Here is an 18,811-nt window from a genome sequence, read left to right as displayed (position 1 = left end):
GTGGACTGGGTGAAAACACACAGAGCCATGGTTCTCTGGGTGGATTTCCCATCTGACTGAATGACAGAGGCATTCACTGCTGCTCCTGCCGCTGCTGCAGCTTGAAAAGGAGCAAGCGTCTGGTTCAGTGTCAGGGTGGATTAGTTTGTGTCCCACATGAACAGTGCTGGAGGGGTATTAGATATTACTGTAATGCTATTACTTCTCCAGGTTACACAGTGATTTTTTTTTTTAGTCATTACATTTTTTAAATAAAACATGCACTCCTACTTTGTTTTATATTAGATTCTTGTGAGACATTTAATTAAAACCTGCATAAATATGTATTAAGCGTAATTACTTTTTACTGTTACCGGGTAAGATTAAACAAGCAAAATTAGCAGCCCAAAAAAGTTTTAATAGAATTATCATCTGTTGTGTATTTGTTAAATTAATGATTAAGAAGAACATAATTTCCTCTATGAGAATATATAATGGGCAAAATGATGCTTTTAACCAAGCTTAATGGCCAAAGCATATTTGGGCATCAATAATAATGTAGCTACAATATATAAGCTTACATTTTAAACTAAGAAAGCTGCAGCTCACCTGGTCATCTTAATATGCCCTTCAAGTAACTTATATATGATCAATAATTTCTTGGTGTGTCACTGGATTCTTTTGTGTGGGCAGACACTTAGAACGAGTGATGGAGGACATTAAAAAGACATTTTTACTTCCCTTTTTGTAGTCACTCACCATCTCTTTAAGGATAATGCCGACACAGCCAATCACCCTCTGAAAAAGACTGAGGTGCACAGACTGAGGGGGTGCAGCGAAGTATAAGACAAGACATCAATGTGTATGTGCTGCTGATGAGGGGAGTAGGTAGAGTGCATTATGATGACATAAAGGTGCTTTATGATTGTATAAATATTTAAGCACCAACCGCTAGTACTGAATCTACTTTACTAAGTGGATTGGGTAATATTATTAGGTAATACTAGTAATATTCGTATTATTGGTGCTGTTTTTTACGCTGACTGGCCACTTATACATGACTTATAACACAGCGTTGGATCCTCTTTATGGCATAAATTCAGCAAGCTGTCAGAAGCATTCCTCAGAGAATTTGGTCCATGTTGACCTGATCGTCTCAGTTAAAGCAAATTTATCATCCTCGACGTCACTCTCCCATTCCACCACATCCAATAGCTACTCTATCGAAGTGAGATCTGGTGACTGTGGAAGCTGTTTAGTACAGTTAGTTCGCTGTCATGTATAAGAAACCAGTTTGAGATCATTTGTGACATGGCATGTTATCCTGCTGGAAGCATACATGAGAACACGGGTACACTGTGTCATAAAAGGTAGAGATGGTCAGCAACAACAAAGACAATGTTTTTCCAGTCTTCTCTTGTCCGATTTTGCTGACCCTGTGTAACTTGTACCTTCAGTTTCCTGTTCTTAGGTGACAGAAATGACATCAAGTGTCATCTTCTGCTGTTGTAGCCCATCTGGTTCAAGGTTTGATGCGTTGTGTGTTCAAAGATCCTCTTTTGCATACTTTGGTTATAATGAGTGTTTATTTGAGTTATTGTTGATTTCCTGTTATCTGGAAGTATTCTGGCCATTCTCCTCTGACCTCTGGCATAAACAGGGCATTCTCACTCAGAACACTCACTGGACATTTTCTCTTTTTCAAACAGTTCTCTGTAAATCCTCAAGACTGTGTGAGAAAATCCCAGTAGATTTCAGAAATCCTTAGACCAGCCTGTCAACCATGCCACAATCAAAGTCACTTAAACCACCTTTCTTCCTCATTCTGATGTTCAGTTTGAACTTCAACAGGTCATTGTGAAATTGTCTACATACCTACAACCATTGGTTGTTGGGGTGTCATTGGCTGATTAGATATTTGTGTTAAAAAGCAGTTGAACAGGTACACCTAATAATGTAAGTGTAATTTTACCTTGTTTAAGTAATACAATAAAGCCTTTATAAGAATCGTTTTGAAAGTGTGTTTGGAGAGTTGATGTTTAGAGATACAATTGTTGGAATGGGGTTAAAGGAAGAGGTACAGTATATCTGTATCATTTACATCCTTTTAATTCAGGTCAGTGAAGGTTACAGAATTGCAGAGTTAACAGAATCAACTGATACAAGCACTGCAATAAATTCATAATGACTCTTTCATATTGTCATATGTATGTATAGACAACTGTTTGGAGAGGTTACGGCAGTTTGAAAAAAAAGTGGCATTTGTGTGTCAAGGACCAAGGAATGGGACAGATCCCCAAAGACAAGCCTTAAAACACAAAGCCCACAAATGTGGGAAAAGCACAGATGTATACCTCTCCTTTTTTGCTCCTTCTGTTTCCTTTCTCTAGATGTCAATCTACTGAACACTTCCTGCTCTCACAACCTGCTCTCATGGTAAACACACCCACTATTCTTTCTAGTCACTTCAAGCCCTCATTCCCCCAACCTCTTTGACTACTGATTGAGGCAGCAGATGCACTTTTCAGCCTCATTGTGCCCCAGCTGCTGCCTGTGCGTCCTTCGACAGCACCCATTATGTCTCTGGTCAGCTGAGAAACATTAAGATTAAAGTGTCAACGCTGTAGCTATTCCCATCGTCACTCGATCACACGATATCCATGACTCGTTTCTTTTTTTCTATGTATTGTGTGCTTTCTTTTTAAAAACACAAATATCAGAAAGAGTATCAGAAAACTAATCTTAATTTAGTTAAATCTGCTATTGCTGCTATCAAATTACAGTATAAAAATAATGGAACAATATGATAGGCACCACACACAGCAATGAACTTTATGAGATTTTCAGTCTGTCTGCAAAGCTCCAGACACAGTCACATAGCCTAAATAACAGACATTTCCCTTAGAAGCTGGTACAGATCAAAAATAGAGACAGAAACAGTGCACCTTAAAGCAGATAACTCATAAATTGGAAGGGAAATGGCATCTCACTAATTAAGAAAATTTTCATTTAGCCTGGAAGAAGAATTTGTTGCTCTAAGCCTTCCATAAACCTAGGACATCTCACTATTCATCACTGATTGAAAACAACAACAACCCTAGGTTTCTTTAAGCACTGTAGCCAGACTGACAAAAAGTCTGAGTTCAGTTTAGCCAAGCATTCCTTTAACCTTAACTAGTAACGACTTAAGGAATTTCTTCACAAATAAAACTTTCATTAGAGAAAGAATGCTTCATAACCACCCCAGACATATCATTATGTACAGGTATTTTCAATACAACTGATATTTTTTTAGATTCTCTCTCCAATTCATTTTTTTTGAGTTAAGGTTTGCAATTACTTCCTCCAAACCATCAACATATCAATCAGATTCCATTCCTGCAAGACGGCTCAAAGAAGTCCTACCATTAATTAAGTAATGCTTCAATCTTAAATATGATCAATCTATCTCTATAACTGGGCTACGTACCACAGGCCTTTAAGGTGGCAGTAATTAAACCATTACTTAAAGAGCCATTACTTGACCCAGCTGTCTCAGCTAATTATAGGTCAATCTCCAACCTTCCTTTAATCTCACAAATTCTTGAAAGAGTAGTGATAAAACAGTCAACTGATCATTTGCAAAGGAATGGCATATTTGAAGAGTTTCCATCAGATTTCAGAGCTCATCACAGCACAGAAACAGCTTTAGTGACAGTTGACTCATCTCTGTGCATGATTCAGTACCATTCACCATAATATTTTTACAGAGTTTCGAGCATGCGATGTTAAGTAGTGTTTAAGTTACTTTGCTGCAGTGGTTTCTATCATATCTATTTTAGAGACTCCAGTTCGTTCTTGTAAATGGAGAGGCAGTAGTCTCACACACTAAGGTTAACTGTGGATTTCCATGGTTCTAAGACCAATTCTGTTTACATTATACATGTTTCCCCTAGGCAGTAACATTATAAGGCATAGCCTTTTCATTGCTATGCAGATGATACCCAGCTTTATCCATGAAGCCAGAAGTTACACAACAATTAGTTAAACTGCAGAAATGTCTTAAAGGCATAAAGTCCTGGATGGCCTCTAATTTCCTAAATTCAGATAAAACAGAGGTTACTGTATCTTTTTACTGTGTTTAACCAGATACTTACTTCTGGAAGGCATTACCTTGGCCTCTGTGAGGAATCTTGGAGTCATTTCTAACCAGGATATTTCCTCCAGTGTGTATATTAAACAATTATGTGGGACTGTTTTCTTGCATTTACACAGTACCTCAAAAATTTGAAAAATCGTGTCTCAGACTGATGCTGTTCATGCATTTTTTTACTTCTAGGCTGGATTATTATAATCAGGTTGTCCTAAAAACTCCCTAAAAAGCCTTCAGTTGATCAAAAATGCTGCAGCAAGAGTATTGACAGGGAGTAGAAAGAGAGAGTATATTTCTCCTATATTGGTTTCTCTTCATTGGCTCTCTGTTAACCCCAGAATTGAATTTAAAATCCTTCTCCTAACACACAAAACCTTGAATAATCAGGCCCCATCGTATCTTAAAGACATCGTATTACCATATCTTCCCATTAAAGGACTTTGCTCTCAGACTGCAGGCCTATAATATTTAAAAGTAGAATGGAAAGAAGAGCATACCTCTCTTTTTGAATGAGTTTACCGTTAAGGCTGGATCAGGTGACCCTGAACCCTCCCACACTATATTACAACAGGCTTGGGGCTAGGCAGGAGGCTTCACATAATGGACCTTGTTTCACCTCTTTTCACTCACCATGTGTTTATACAGCACTCTGCATTTAATCATGAGTTATTATTAATCTCTGACTCTCTTCATCAGTCTGTGTTTTGTCCTGTCTTCCACCCCTCATCCCCAACCAGGCATGGTCTCTCCCTCAGCCTGGTTCTCCCAGAGATTTCTTCCTGTTAAAAGGGAGTTTTTCCTTCCCACTGTTGCCAAGTGCTTCCTCATACGGGGTCGTCTGATTGATGTGGATTTCCCTTTTTCTTTGCTCGGTCTTTACCACTGAATTGTATTTCATTGAGAGCTAATGGATAACTCTGAACAAAGACTACTGCTGTTGCAGTTTGCAATCATGATGCATTAGGCGGCACGATTTGTTTGTGCTGCCCAAGTGTGGTTCAGTTAATCGGATATTGAGGTTTCAAGTTAAATAAAGTCACAGGATGCACATCTAGGCTGACCTGGGAAACAAAATGAAATTGTTTCTTACAAAAACATTTCATTTGCCACATCTAAAAAAGGTGTCAAATGCATTTTCTTTTCAAATAAAATAGCTGTACCTGCTCATTGTCTTCTTTACTGCCCTCACTGCCTTCAACTTTCAATCGACAGAATAGCAATAACCAGTAATAGGAAATGTGTTTTGCCTGTGTCCTCTTATGCATACACAAGTATTAGGAAAGAAGGACAACTAACACATTTAAGCATTTCTTCATATTATCAATCACCTGTTTGTATATTACCTTTTATCCAGGTTATTACAGTTTAAAGTGCTTCACAGAAGACTGATAAGACAATAATTAGACATAAGAAATAAAACATCTTACCACTAGTTGTGAAAAACTACAAAGAACAGGCCTATTTATAAGTCATGATATGTGGACTACCTGTACATATACATTTTAAATAACCTGTAATATTAGTTATATGCCTTGTCATATGGTTTAGGCAATATTAATAAATATGCTATGTGATATTTTTTGTACTCGATATAATCTTTTTTTAAAAATGCTTATTTATAGGTATTATCACTTATAAGTATTGTCTAACATTACCAGTTCTATCAACCACTGAAAATAATATGCATCAACACTATTAATATTAATATATTCTCATGTTGCACTCCTCGTCCCTTTGATTCTGTGTCATTTTTAGTAAAAACAGCTGCAATCAAAATTTGATTACTTTTTGTGCATCTGTCATTATAATAGCTTAAGCCTTTTCTGTCAGTAGCACAGCGTGGCAAGACTTAAGAGTCCGTATGAACTCATCAAAAGCTTTAAGACTCTAAAAGACTTCTTTTAATTCTATCCAGTGAATGTTCAGTGCCTAATAACTTATCACTGTACTTAGTTAATATGTCATTGTAAAAATGTGCTAAGTAAAAGCCATATGCAGCCTATCAGCAGTGTGCAGTACTATTCAGCAGTGGACATACTATTTAAGCAGATTATACACTTTTGCCTGGTGCTCCACATTAAGCTGACAGTTCACGGAGGCTGAGATGCGGTGAAGGAACGTGTGCTGATGAGTCTTAGCTTATAGCTGTATCCATGGGCACATTTACAGGTTCCTCTCACTGAAGAAGGTCATAAGGACTCGGATGCTACAGCCTCTGGAACCTGCCAGAAGTGCTGGGCAGATGGGCATTTGGACAACTCGAGGTGTTTTTGTATGCATGTAAAAATGGGTAAGAATATGTAAGCACATGTAGTACAGAACATCAGCCTGCACTCTGTGTGTGTGTGTGTGTGTGTGTGTGTGTGTGTGTGTGTGTGTGTGTGTGTGTGTGTGTGTGTGTGTATCAAAGTTTCACTGAGAGAGCAGACATTTTGTGTGGTAATTACAGCCTGTTTGTTCCATCAGTGTGCCTGGCTGCCTTCATGCAGCATTTCTGCACACCTCTTGCTTAACACATTCCTAACTGCTAGTGACCCCAACGCAGTGATGTCTTGACTAATGGGCAATCAGAGATGGAGAACATCGACAGCTGAACAGAAAGAGGGGGGATAAACAGATAGTACACAGATAAAGATGCATGAATTCAACTCTTCACTTGTTCTCTTTTAGCTTCCTTAATCTTCTCCCACACCTCCTTTAATGTAAAGAGAGCCATTGATTATTGATTCCTTGATACAATCTAACTATAATTCACAAAGTACTGCTTGCCTGCTCCAGAATAAAGGCATCCAGCCCAGAAGCCAGGAGTGCCAGCTGTCTTGAAGCGATTGTTTACAAACCCACTCACAAAGTCATGGTGCAATGGAGTGAAGCACTATGCACAAGGCCATCATTTTTCAAAAAGTTTAGGGGTAGAGTTTGTTCTAAAAGACGAAGAAGAAAAAGGAAGCAAAGATTAATCTAAATTTCTCTCAGTTATTTACAACATGAGGTAGACCTACCTCTCTATTTCTAAGATACAGTATTATAATTAACAGGGTTTTTGTTTGTTTTGCAGGTTTATCTGCTAACTTTATTACCAAAAAGACTGCAGGCTCATCCCAAAATTAAAATCATGTGGTTGACATAAAGGGACCAGAAGATACATTCTGTTATCAAGCTCAGGAAGCCCTAAAGGACTGAGTGATAGACCCTCCTCCAAAAATATCCTCACAGGCATTTCAGTATCTGTGTATGGAGACTGTCAAAGGGCTTTACCTTACACCAGAAAGTGTCTTGAGGCAGCTGTTGTTGTGAAATGGCATTCTATAAATAAAACTCAATTAAATAGAATTGACTTGGAGGTACAAAAACCAAAATCTATTTACAAGCTTTGCAAAATTCCAACAGTCACAAATCTAGTATTTTTCCCCCAAACCGTGCCAATCGTGCTTCCATGAAAATAAAAATAGCCAGTAAGCTTGAAATGTGGATTCTTTTCTACAAACAAAATATCCAGAGTTACACCTGAGATGGATTGTTATGCTTTATCTAGAGTCTGCAGCCAACATCATCATCCTGAAAAAACAGAAACATAGACAGATGTTGACATTGTTTATAGACCATTTTAACATACATAAATAAACAGAATTTTTAAGCCATTTACATTTATCTACATCTGAGTTCTGTCTCATCTGTTACACGGTCGGACTGTTACAACTATTGCCTCTCTGTCCCTGATGTCAGTATGATAAACCCATTGATGCCAGTGCTTCAGTGCGTTCAAGGACTACCTCGAACCGTCATTGAGGTAAGGTGCACAACATCAGTTAAACTTTAATTTTGGAACAATTTAAACATAGAAAATGACAAAAAAACATCAGCAGATGGTTGTTCAGAGTTTAAATGTTTGCCGAGTAGCTCTCTGATGTCTTACTTAGGCACTGAGGTGCTCTGCTAAACACTATAATGCTTACAAAGTCAAAATGAATGTCTTTGTAGTAAGCTTAAACACTGTCTATCTTGATCATCCTGCTAACTGAGACAAAAAAGTATTAGTCTTAAACTAATCTCTCTAACTAAGGGCATGAGTTTGAGATATTAAACTAAGTACTTTCATCTGATCCCTTATTTCCCAAGTGTTTAACACAGCACATGGAGCTAATGCAGGACTCAAATTGGATGCCCTTCCTGACACAACCACTTGCTTGCGGTCCTCTGATGCTGGATTTGTGCCTCCTCCTTGTGCCAAAGTGGGCATCTGTTGCATGCAAGTTGATTGCGTTAACCACTACACCCTGCAACCATCAGTTTGAGATATAAAACTGAAAGTCATGTTAACGTCATTCAGTATAAATCAAGGGATCATCAGTGGATCCTAGGGATTCATCCACCAAGGATGGTGCGTGCCTTTGTTGAAGTAATCCAAAATTAGTCACCTGGATGAAAGTAGAATACTTACCAAAATGCCAGCTGATGACTTATCACTCCCTAAAAAGTAACAATTTGTTACTTTTCTTGTCTCACATGTTAGTAAACTGAATATCTGAGAAAAACCAAATAGTCTTTTCCGCTAGCCAAGTGGCCAGTGGACCAGCAACAGCTAGTTCTTGGGCTCTTCCGGTGTAGCCAGTGAACATCCGGGTTACAGCTTCTTTTTAAATCGGTTTTTCACAAATGCAAATAAATTTAAAACAACTAACAAAACAGTGAATGGTAGTTTTAAAGCTTGATGGGTCACCAGAACATGGAATAAAGACAGGCTATTAACGGGGGGGGGGAAAAAAACCAAAAATCTGATCTTTTACTCTAGATTCTACAATATTAAGGAAATATCTGATCATAGGAATGAACTATTTTGTAACCATTTCTATAACTTCTTTAAAAATTGAAATAATATAAAAGATAATTGTCGCATTGTATGCTGTTTGTGAGCAAAAACTTGTGTGTGAAACCAGACTTTTTAAACTTCTTCAACAATTGTTTGTTTAATTAGAGACACAAACGGTTATTTCAGGTTACAGTATTTCACCAGCCTTGCACTTCTTCTGTTTACTCATTACCTGAAACTGTCAAGCTGGAACAGGTTCCCAGTGCAGGTGAGTGCCTTCCAGCTTTCTGTGCATCATCAAAACCTGTTTTCGTTTAGGCAGCTATTGCCCTGGGCTGGTTCAGCAAAGAGTATGAACAACTTGTGAACAGCGTTTGAAATGATGTCGTCATCCTCCCATCAGGGTGTTGACAAAAATAAACAAAAGGTGCATTTACAGTCTGCAGCTACTTTCCAACAAGTCCAATGACCTATAGAGCAACTAAAATTGGAACTTGTTCAGAGGAAAGTGAAGAAATCTAAGAATTTATGTATTTAAATATTTAATGTTGAGTCCTGCAGTGGTAATTCAGAGAGGGCGAGCTGAAAGACTATACAAGCCAAGAGCAGACAAAGTTATCTCTAGTGATCAGCATAGTCCCTACTCAGATAATATCAGGTCTGATAGAACATTCTGAGCATCCTCCACCTCCAGTGAGCCGTAGGTTTGGGTGCAGAGGAGACTCCGTTGATTTTATATCTGCTCTGCGTTGTGATTGTAGTTCATTCATTGTCCATTAAATATTAATCAAGCGGAAAGTGTTGAGGAATGCAAAACCCACTGAACACGGAATGTTTTCACAGACCACTGGATGTCCTACCAGTCCACTGCACTAAGTATGTGGAGTTTAAAGAGCATAAAGACACCAGGAATGTTGGAAGGTTGGTATGAGAGGAGGGAGAGGAGAGAGGCAGACTGTGACTAAGGTAGCGCTGGCACTGGGAGTGGTGTTACACACTTGTTAGTGTCTCTCAAGTCAAAAACAATCACACCTCTGACTGTGAAAATACACGGAAGCTTTTTAATGAGAACGCGCACAACTTCAACTGTGGAATACTCATTAGAGGTTAGGGGCTCGGAAGCTCATAAGAGTGGTAATTTAATTTAAGAGTCTGTTATCCAGGTGTAGATTAACAATCTGTGACATTTTCATACAGATAAGTTCCTGCTTCCTGTCTTCTCTGCAGAGCACTGCTTCAAACTGAAACAAGTTCAACAAAGCTTTTATATATTTTGTTGTGAACAGCCAGAGTCAGGCAGGTCTGTTGCAGGAAAAAACATCCTCCACAGCACTGCAAGTGATGTGCTTCAGTGTTCCCAGCAGCAACAGAACTTTGTTGGAAATAAACAGAGAAAGAACAATGTGCTTGGAATCGGAAACTATAGACAACATTGCTGATCCGACACAGAAAAATCAACAGAAGCTCAGAAATTTCATTTACTGAACTCCTCAGGTTAAAAGTGATGAAGATAGAATCTGAATGACAAGTGAGCTCGAGGAAGTAAGTTGCAAAATAACACCACAGCATGAGCGATTAGTACTAAAGATGTCAGCAAAAGAAGAAAGGAAAACAAGATGCCTGTGGACTGCCGCTTAAAAGTGTTGGGCTTCACGTGAGAATCAGGTCAGTACATAATTATAATAAAGGTCAATCAAATGGACCAATATAGTAAGGTCATGATGATCCACTTGGTAAAGTAAATCCACTTGGCATCTTTCTTGGCCTTCAGACAACAATTCTGATGGCTAAAGATCCAAACAGGACAGGCAGGAAAAAAAAAAAGAATCAGGTCAGGCATTAGAGAGACAGCTGTGAAGAGAAACACAAACAGACGTGAAGGTACTGCTGTGGGAACTTTGGGAAAACCCGACTTGTCATGAATTGGACTTTTTAAGAAACAGCATGCACACCTCTCACTGAAGTATTACTCTCAGGCCAAAGCTACAAGAAATCTTTCTCAGGCACCTTTACCACAATGGGAAGAGAGGATGAGTGCCTCATTGCCTCAGGCTCAGTAAAAGCTCCTGACTCGCTGACTACCAAAGAGGCCCACGAGCATCAACAGTTATCACTAATGATCTCTGATAAGTTATCACCGACCCACGCTGACATTTTGACCACTTGACAGCTTATGTTGCTTTTAAAATAAATTAAAAAACAGATACAGCACTGCTGAAACCGACTACACCATCTATCACCATGTCATGTAACATGGACACACATTTATCCAAATACAGTGTGTTTATTTTCTCTTTTTATTTTCTCCTCTGAATTCCATTCAATCACCGTCTAATTGATTTAATTCTCCAGATGGTCTAGAGCCGAATGCAGGGAAGAATACAAAGTACAGCTGAAGGTTGCCCTCTGATTCCCATAAGCTGTCTGACCTCCCTGTTTCTGCTTAATACGTCTTAAAATACCCATATGTTTAGGGAGTTCTATAAAAATTGCACATGAACAAACGTACAGATTTACAGGGAGTGACGACCTCAATTAGATAAACAGCTTACCTTTGTTCTCACCCATCCTGCAAAGATGAGACTTAGTAGAAGAACTGAAATTATGGTGACCAAGTGAATCAGTGGTTGACTTCCATGCAAGAGTGAACGCTGGGAGCATTTCTAAATGATTATATCCATTTAACCTTACTGGAGAAATGTGAAACAGGCGAGAAGCAAGTTGTTTAAATAGCCTCGCCTCAAACGGCAATCAATAATGTTTTGTGAACTGAGCCCGGCCACAGCGTGCAGACTACAGCAGCAATTAAAAGGGAGACAAAAGTTTATGAGAAGAGGCTGAAAGTGAGACAATAATGCGTGTATAAATGGAGTGGAAAAAATTGGAGAGCAACGCGAAAATTGATTGATGCAAACAGGTCAAAATGAAAATGTTCAGTGGATTGTAGTTGCACCTGTACAGATAACAGCATGTGTTTACCAGCTATTAGTCTTTCATTGTCTGTTCCCTTTAAGGTCAGCTTTGTCAAGAACACTTGCAAGAGCCTCACAGAGTAAATTCACAGGTCAAAGTTCACCAAAGATGACTGTACGCCAGGCATGTCAAGACATTTTATAGCACTGATCACTGTGATTTTACTTAAATTAACTGATAAAGTCTGAAATACTTGATCAATGATAAATGATAAATGACTGTGTGACCCCAGAGAGTCCCAAGAGTCTCTGCACTGAACTGCTGGCGACGGTGCTTATGGTACATGAAAGAAAATTAAAGCAGAGCATGAGAATGGGAGCCGTAGGCGGAGAGAGGGTGAAGCAATAAAATACTCAGACTCAAATAAAGGAACGATGGGAGACATGCTATTCTTTTCAGATGAAAGCCTTTTCCATCTAAGTGTGAGCCAATTATTTTTCTTGTTGAGAGAAAATATGAACATCTGTGTTTGCCGTGAATCAGTGAATAATGGCAGACTACACAAGGACCTCTGAATGTGCACACACACAGAAGCACATAGGCAAACAACCACACATGCACACACACATTTGCCCTGTGGGCTGGGTGACGTCATGTTTGTTGTAGGGTGGGCGGCTCCTGATTGAAGATTAACGTCTAAAACTGCCAAAGGTGCTTTAGGCTTTTAAAGATGGACAGAAGCACAACATTCCCACATTAGACTCTTACAGCTGAGAGATAAGGAACTCTTCTAAGTTGTAGCCCTGGGCCTGAGAGGGCCTGGAACCCCTGACTGACAGGCTCAAGCAGATTTACTCTCTGGAGCTGACATGAGGTTCAAGAAAAAACAACATTCTTTGGCTGACTGGTCTTGTAACATAAAAATGCTCTCATAGTCTCTCCCAAGACAGTTTTAGGTTTGGGAATGTTTATGGTAACATAAAAGAATTCCCTCTGGAAGGATCCCATACAGACTGCTACAACTACTGAGCCATGTCGCCGGTCAGATAACTGGCAGGAGCCTCTGGCATGAGAAGACTGTGACATGCAGCATCTCAGATCCACATAGCTGTAAATCTAACCACACTGACAAGACAGGGATAGATCCTGGCTTCCTATGCAGGAGTCCTACAGCCTGGTCATACACCACTAAAATAAAGATGATTTGTTTTCAGAGAAAGTTCCACTGTGATTCAACAACACTCCCGACATGTGGATTCCTTTCTATGGAACAATAACACTTATACACTGATATCACTGATGCTGTTATTCAGAACATATCAGCATGTTCAAATTAGACATTTTTAATGACCGAAAAAATTAAAGTTAGAAATAGAGCAGGGTGATATGATCAAAAATATTTATCACGATATACATTTGAAAATTTGCGATAATGATATAACTGACTATATAATTGACACTAGACAAAACTCCACAACTTTGTTAATGCAAAAGAAAACCCATCAATGTATTTTCACTTAAACAAGAAGCTGTTTTTTGCATTAAAGTTACATAAAAATTTAACAGTGCAAATTCCTTGCTGACAGTTTAACCAAAAGGCATTTCCAGTGGAAATTGGCCGACATATCCTCAGCATAAACATGTATAATATCCAGAAATCTTAAAAAGAGGTTATACACACACAATATGGCAATATTACGTTGAAGCACAGTACGTATCACTCAGCGAGGCGCCTGCCTACTATAGTTGTAATGCTCCGACAATCCATCAAGCGGTGCGGCTTCGTAGCTTAGCAAAGTCGTACTAAAACATTTGACAGATTTTCGAGCGCTGTGTACATAAAATCATTTCGAGGTCAGTAAACACAACCAGAATTCATACATAAGGCACACGGGATTATAAGGGGCTCTGTCGATTTTCAGAAAAATCAAAGGATTGATTTTAAGAGTGCCGTATTTTCCAAAAAACACGGTAATAACGACGGCCGCTAGCATGCTCTACCAAAAATAGTGCTTTGTTGTGTATCTGACGGACGAAAGCTAAACCAGTTCCACACCACTGAAGTTGCAGCGTTTTTACAAACCAGTTCTGGTTCATCCGTTTCGTTCAACGATCCGCTTTCGCCCTTCTCATTCTCTGTCACCGCCGTGCTTTTTTCCGCCATGTGCGTATGAAAACAAAGGGCCCTGCGCATGCGTGTTTTACCCATATTCTATCGTGATATTTCATTTTCTTATCGTTGCCCAACATTATACCGGTATTACCGTGAACGGTATGATATGGCCCTTAGAAAGCCCCTGAAAGTAATGAATGTGTATGGAGTTGAAAATAAACGTAATTAATTAATTTCGCACAGGGTTGAGGAATGAAGTCCATTCATGAATTATTTGTCAGCAAATTACTTAATAAAATATCCAAAGGAAACAAAACTTTATGTAAATCTTGATCGGATGTCTGAAAATGTGTAAAATGGGGAAACTTAATCAAACGAGCAGACAAAGATTAGCCCAGTACTAGCCAATATGTCAGCCAACTGCTGCATCCATCTAAATCTGAGGAAAGCTCTTAAATGGTTATAGCTGTTACTGGTCCCTTCAGGCCCATCCTGTCTGAATTATCCACGCCATAACCCCTTTCACCTCCCCACAGTTGCCTGACCCTGAGCCAGATCATGAGAAGAGGCAGCCACACACAGTGGACAACTCATGAAAGAATGCACACACAAGACACAGAGAGACATGGCTGGCACCAAAGTTTCCAGCACTAGCAGATGTCCTGAGTTAAAAAACAAACAAACAAAAAAAACAAACAAAAAAAACGTCTAAAAACAAAAGGCATCTCGAGTTGGCTAGGTCAAAGCAATTTGTCAAAGAGATGACTGCTGAAAAAGTTGGAGAGGGAGTTGGAGGCAGTGCCACCCTGTCGCACCCAGGGACAGACACCACGGCAGGGCTAGGAGACGATTGATTTAATGTCAGCCTCTAAGACACAGCACAGACAGAGACGTGAAATAGTCTTACCTGACGTGTCCCACATATTCAGTTCAATCCGGTGCTTCTCTATTTCAAAACTGGCTGTGTAGTTTTCAAACACTGTGGGCACATAGTTCTGAAAATAAAAGATTTATTTTAGTTACCCGATGAAAAGGGGCATAATAAGCCTCTGTTTATAGTGACTGTGATTAGACTGCTGAGAGTATGACATTTGAAACGATGCAGCTGACAAATACAATAAAGGCAGACACATTTCACAGCTGGGCTGCCTCAAATGCTTTCGGGGATATTGTGTTTAGAAAAACAGCAAAGACAAAGCCTTAAAGTTTTGTAGTCTGTATTGGAGACACTACAGTTCATTTAGTCATTTTACAGTCCTTTATTTCATGTCTGCGCTAAGGTTCTTTCTCCTTCTCTTCTTTGGGCATTAGTGTGTTTAGACAGGTGGATGTAACCTGCCGGATTAGTGCTGAAACTGAGCTGCCGAGTAGAGCGTTACATTTAAATGACGGTGCTGTAGTTATTCATAAACTCCGCGGTTCCCTCCTCTACAGAAAGACCGAAGTTTAGACTTTTTTTTTTCATAGCTGGACCTACCTCTGGGTAGCAGTCCTTGGCAAAAACGTGCAGGAGCGCAGTTTTCCCACATTGCGTATCCCCGACCACCACAATCTTGCAACGGCTCCCTAGACTGTCCATGGTTTGTCCGTCAGACGTGTATTCTTGACACGGAAAGGTGTTGCATCCAGCATCCGATAAGAGGCGCAGCGGAATTCAACACTTTGAAGAAAAATTAGCAAATACATGCGCAGAGCCGGTGCGCTTTATCCAGCTTCTGCTGTCCGACGCGCAGTGCCCCGGTCCCACTGACACACTCCGTCTGACTCGTCCGCTCCCGTAACTGCGAGCAGGACGCACACAGCCCACCCTGGAAACTCCGCTACTTTGGTTACTGGCCACGCCTTCCTCATTTTCACATCTGAGCCACATCGTTCACATGTTGTATGCTGCTCTTATTATTATTAGAAATTAAGGTCCAACTATACAAATGGTTCACAGGGTTTGTTTTTCTCTTGTATGATTTCACTGAAAAAGCGACCCAGTGTTCATGGAAACCAATCAGTGCTATTTTATGCCTGCAGTGATTGTATTCTGTTGCATCAGAAACCTAATTAAGTCCACAAAAATGATATCACTAGGGTTATGACTAACACTACTAGACTACAGCTAATTATCTCAAAGTTAATAAGGACTCAGTATCATGTCTTTATTAACTTAATATTAACTGATATTTCATGATGAAACGCGTTTAACATAAAATTGGAGCATCTGCTTAAATCTGCCTTTTCCCTTTTAAAAAAAAAGGCCTATTTAATATAAAATGAATAAATACGTAATAAGAAAAATTCAAAGCCTGCTCAGTAACGTTTTGTGATGGGTTTTGATTTACTTACTGACCAGCTACAGGGGAGGAATTATACTTTTTGCTAATAAATTATTGTAAATAGGCTTAAACTTATGGATGTGTTTATCACCATTTTAAATATAGAGCTATAACTATAATGTGAAAAAGTTAAAGGGGTAAATTCCAATTTCCCATTAAGATTTACATGGTCTTATTAGCCCTAATGTGTCTTTGAGAATATACATTATTAAATGTTTGTTATGTAATATTTTTTAAATGCTTTTTGGGTATTTTTAGGAGGGATAGCTGTTTGTCTTATGATAATTACCAAATGTAAAACCTTATTTCACTGTTGGCAAAGCTGCATAAATGCTCAGGACATTGTGCCCGTCGATTTAATGCCAACGTGACCTTTTAATGGTGATACAATAAATGCAGCATACCATGATAAAATAGTCCATCAAATTAAGTAGTTAGAGGTGAATGGGCTGTTTTATGGCTCTTGCAGCCCTTCAATTAGTTGATATTCCTTAGAAGTGCGTGCCCCGCAGGGGAGTTAATGTTTTTGTGAATGAGATAATGAAATGACGCGGTACCACGTGCCAAGACACAGCGCTTGACTCAACTCTGGTTGTTTGAAGACCGACACCGCCTCCCTGTGGACGAAAAAAAAGTGTCAGCTCATATAAATGTGGGCTATACAACAGCAGTGACCCCAAGTCATAAGCGTATAAGCCAATACAAGTTACCTGAAACTTAATCAATCAATCACACTTTATTTGTTTAGCATCTTTAATGCAGGTTAGTGCAGTTCAAAATACTTCACAGATTAAGGACAAGCCAATAAGAGATTAGACATATCAAGAATTAAGAAAACAAAAATATGCAGCAATAAGCGACTTTAAACTACTCAAAGAGTTTGTTTGTATTAATGAGAGAAATAAATCCGAATAGGACTATGAGCAGACAGATGCCTCTGTTCAGTAAGTTTTTCTAATCCTGGATGTAGATTTTTAAAAAAAAGTTCATTGAAGCACTTTAGAGTATCACATTTTTCACCTAAATTACCTGAATCTTTAAGAGCTGACATCTCGTCTGTGGTTACATCACTGTACAAAGTTTTATTATTTTCCAAAAGGAGTTGGGATCATTACGGTGTTCAGTGGTTTTTGAGGTAGAATTCTGATTAGGCCTTTTTTAATTAAAGAGGTTTAACAGTTTCCGAGCTGTCTAAAAATCAGCCAGTGTGCCTCAGATTTAGCTTTTCTGGCCCAGGCGACATCTCTCTCTGTGAGGAGATGGAACAGAAAAAAATAAGGATTGTCTCAGCTTTTTTCTCTAAATTTGTGAGAGGGCACATGTTTATCTATAATTTTGATAAAAGCATCATAAAAGTATTTTTACACTGGGTCTACATCAGTAAACCTAGTGTGGTAGTTAGGTAGATTCTATTCTAGTCACAGCCTGTAAAACGTGGGAGAAAAAAAATCAAGGAAATGCTTACAATCGTGTTTAAAATATTAACTATTTAACTATTTGTGGTCTTGATTATGGGGGCTTTGACTGTCTGACTGCATCTACCACTCAGTGTTCAACGATATCATTTGCAAAAATACCAATACAGGATCAATTGAAACATCAGTACCAATTACTCAATCAAATCTTATTTTCTATAGCACATTTGATGAATCTTAGTGCAGTTCAGTGCTTCACAGATGACTAATAGGCCAATAATTAAAACTGCATAAAAAAATTAATAAAATTACAATGATTTGCAGTAATAAGCAATTATATAAATTAATTAAAGAGATTAAAAATCAGACATAAGTCTTAATAATAAATACATCTGGGGAAGATTAGAATATAGAATATGGTAATATAGAGATAACGCTGATATATTATAAAGGTGGAAGTAAGTGCTGAAAAAACAAGGCCCTAAACCATATGAAAAGCTCAAAAAATGTAATCTGGGTAAATTCAGAGTATCTTTGCTTTTGTCAGATGATCTGTTTGGTTACCTTGTATCCATCTTTTGTTGATATTGCTTTTTGTGCAATATTTTCATTTCCTGTCTTGCTTTACCATCGTTTTTGTTCATTTTGCCTTCCTCTGCATTCTACATTGGAAAACTCGTTTATGCACACCTGAGCTAAATATTAACATTTGTGTTACCATGTTTCATTACTATGTATCATACCACAACAATATGTTGAAAGTATTTTCCCAGGGTTTATATGTTATTTTGGTTACAGGCCTTCTGTAAATGTTTGCTCTAACTTTACCAGTCTAACATTTGTGTGTGTGTGTGTGTGTGTGTGTGTGTGTGTGTGTGTGTGTGTGTGTGTGTGTGTGTGTGTGTGTGTGTGTGTGTGTGTGTGTGTGTGTGTTTACTTTTGTTTGGGATGTCATGGAATGAATCAGTGTTTTGTCTAAACATAACAAAAAAGCAAAGGATCCATTTCAAAATGTCTCTTTAGGCAATTTGTTACAAACTGTTTTTTGGGTTTTTTTGCAAAATTACGATTTGATGCCTTTTTTTTTAGTTGAATCTATAAAAAATGAGAAAGATAATACAATTT

General features: G+C 38.6%; 1 protein-coding gene across 1 annotated transcript in view; it reads right to left on the bottom strand.

Moving 5' to 3' along the window:
• The window catches only part of rnd2 (Rho family GTPase 2), a 40,134-nt gene extending 24,381 nt beyond the window's left edge, over positions 1-15,753 (bottom strand). The window contains exons 1-2 of the mRNA XM_040045267.1: positions 15,425-15,753; positions 14,855-14,942 (exon numbers count right to left, since the gene is read on the bottom strand). Of these exons, the coding sequence (XP_039901201.1) occupies positions 14,855-14,942; positions 15,425-15,526 (190 nt within the window). The 5' untranslated portion in view covers positions 15,527-15,753. The remainder of the gene's footprint in view (positions 1-14,854; positions 14,943-15,424) is intronic.
• Between the last annotated feature and the right edge of the window lie 3,058 nt (positions 15,754-18,811).

The sequence above is a fragment of the Simochromis diagramma genome, unplaced genomic scaffold, assembly GCF_900408965.1.
Source record: "Simochromis diagramma unplaced genomic scaffold, fSimDia1.1 OVJJ01000321.1, whole genome shotgun sequence".
Classification (NCBI taxonomy): domain Eukaryota; kingdom Metazoa; phylum Chordata; class Actinopteri; order Cichliformes; family Cichlidae; genus Simochromis; species Simochromis diagramma.
The sequence above is the reverse complement of the archived record's forward strand: the minus strand, read 5'-3'. Positions and strand labels throughout refer to the sequence as shown.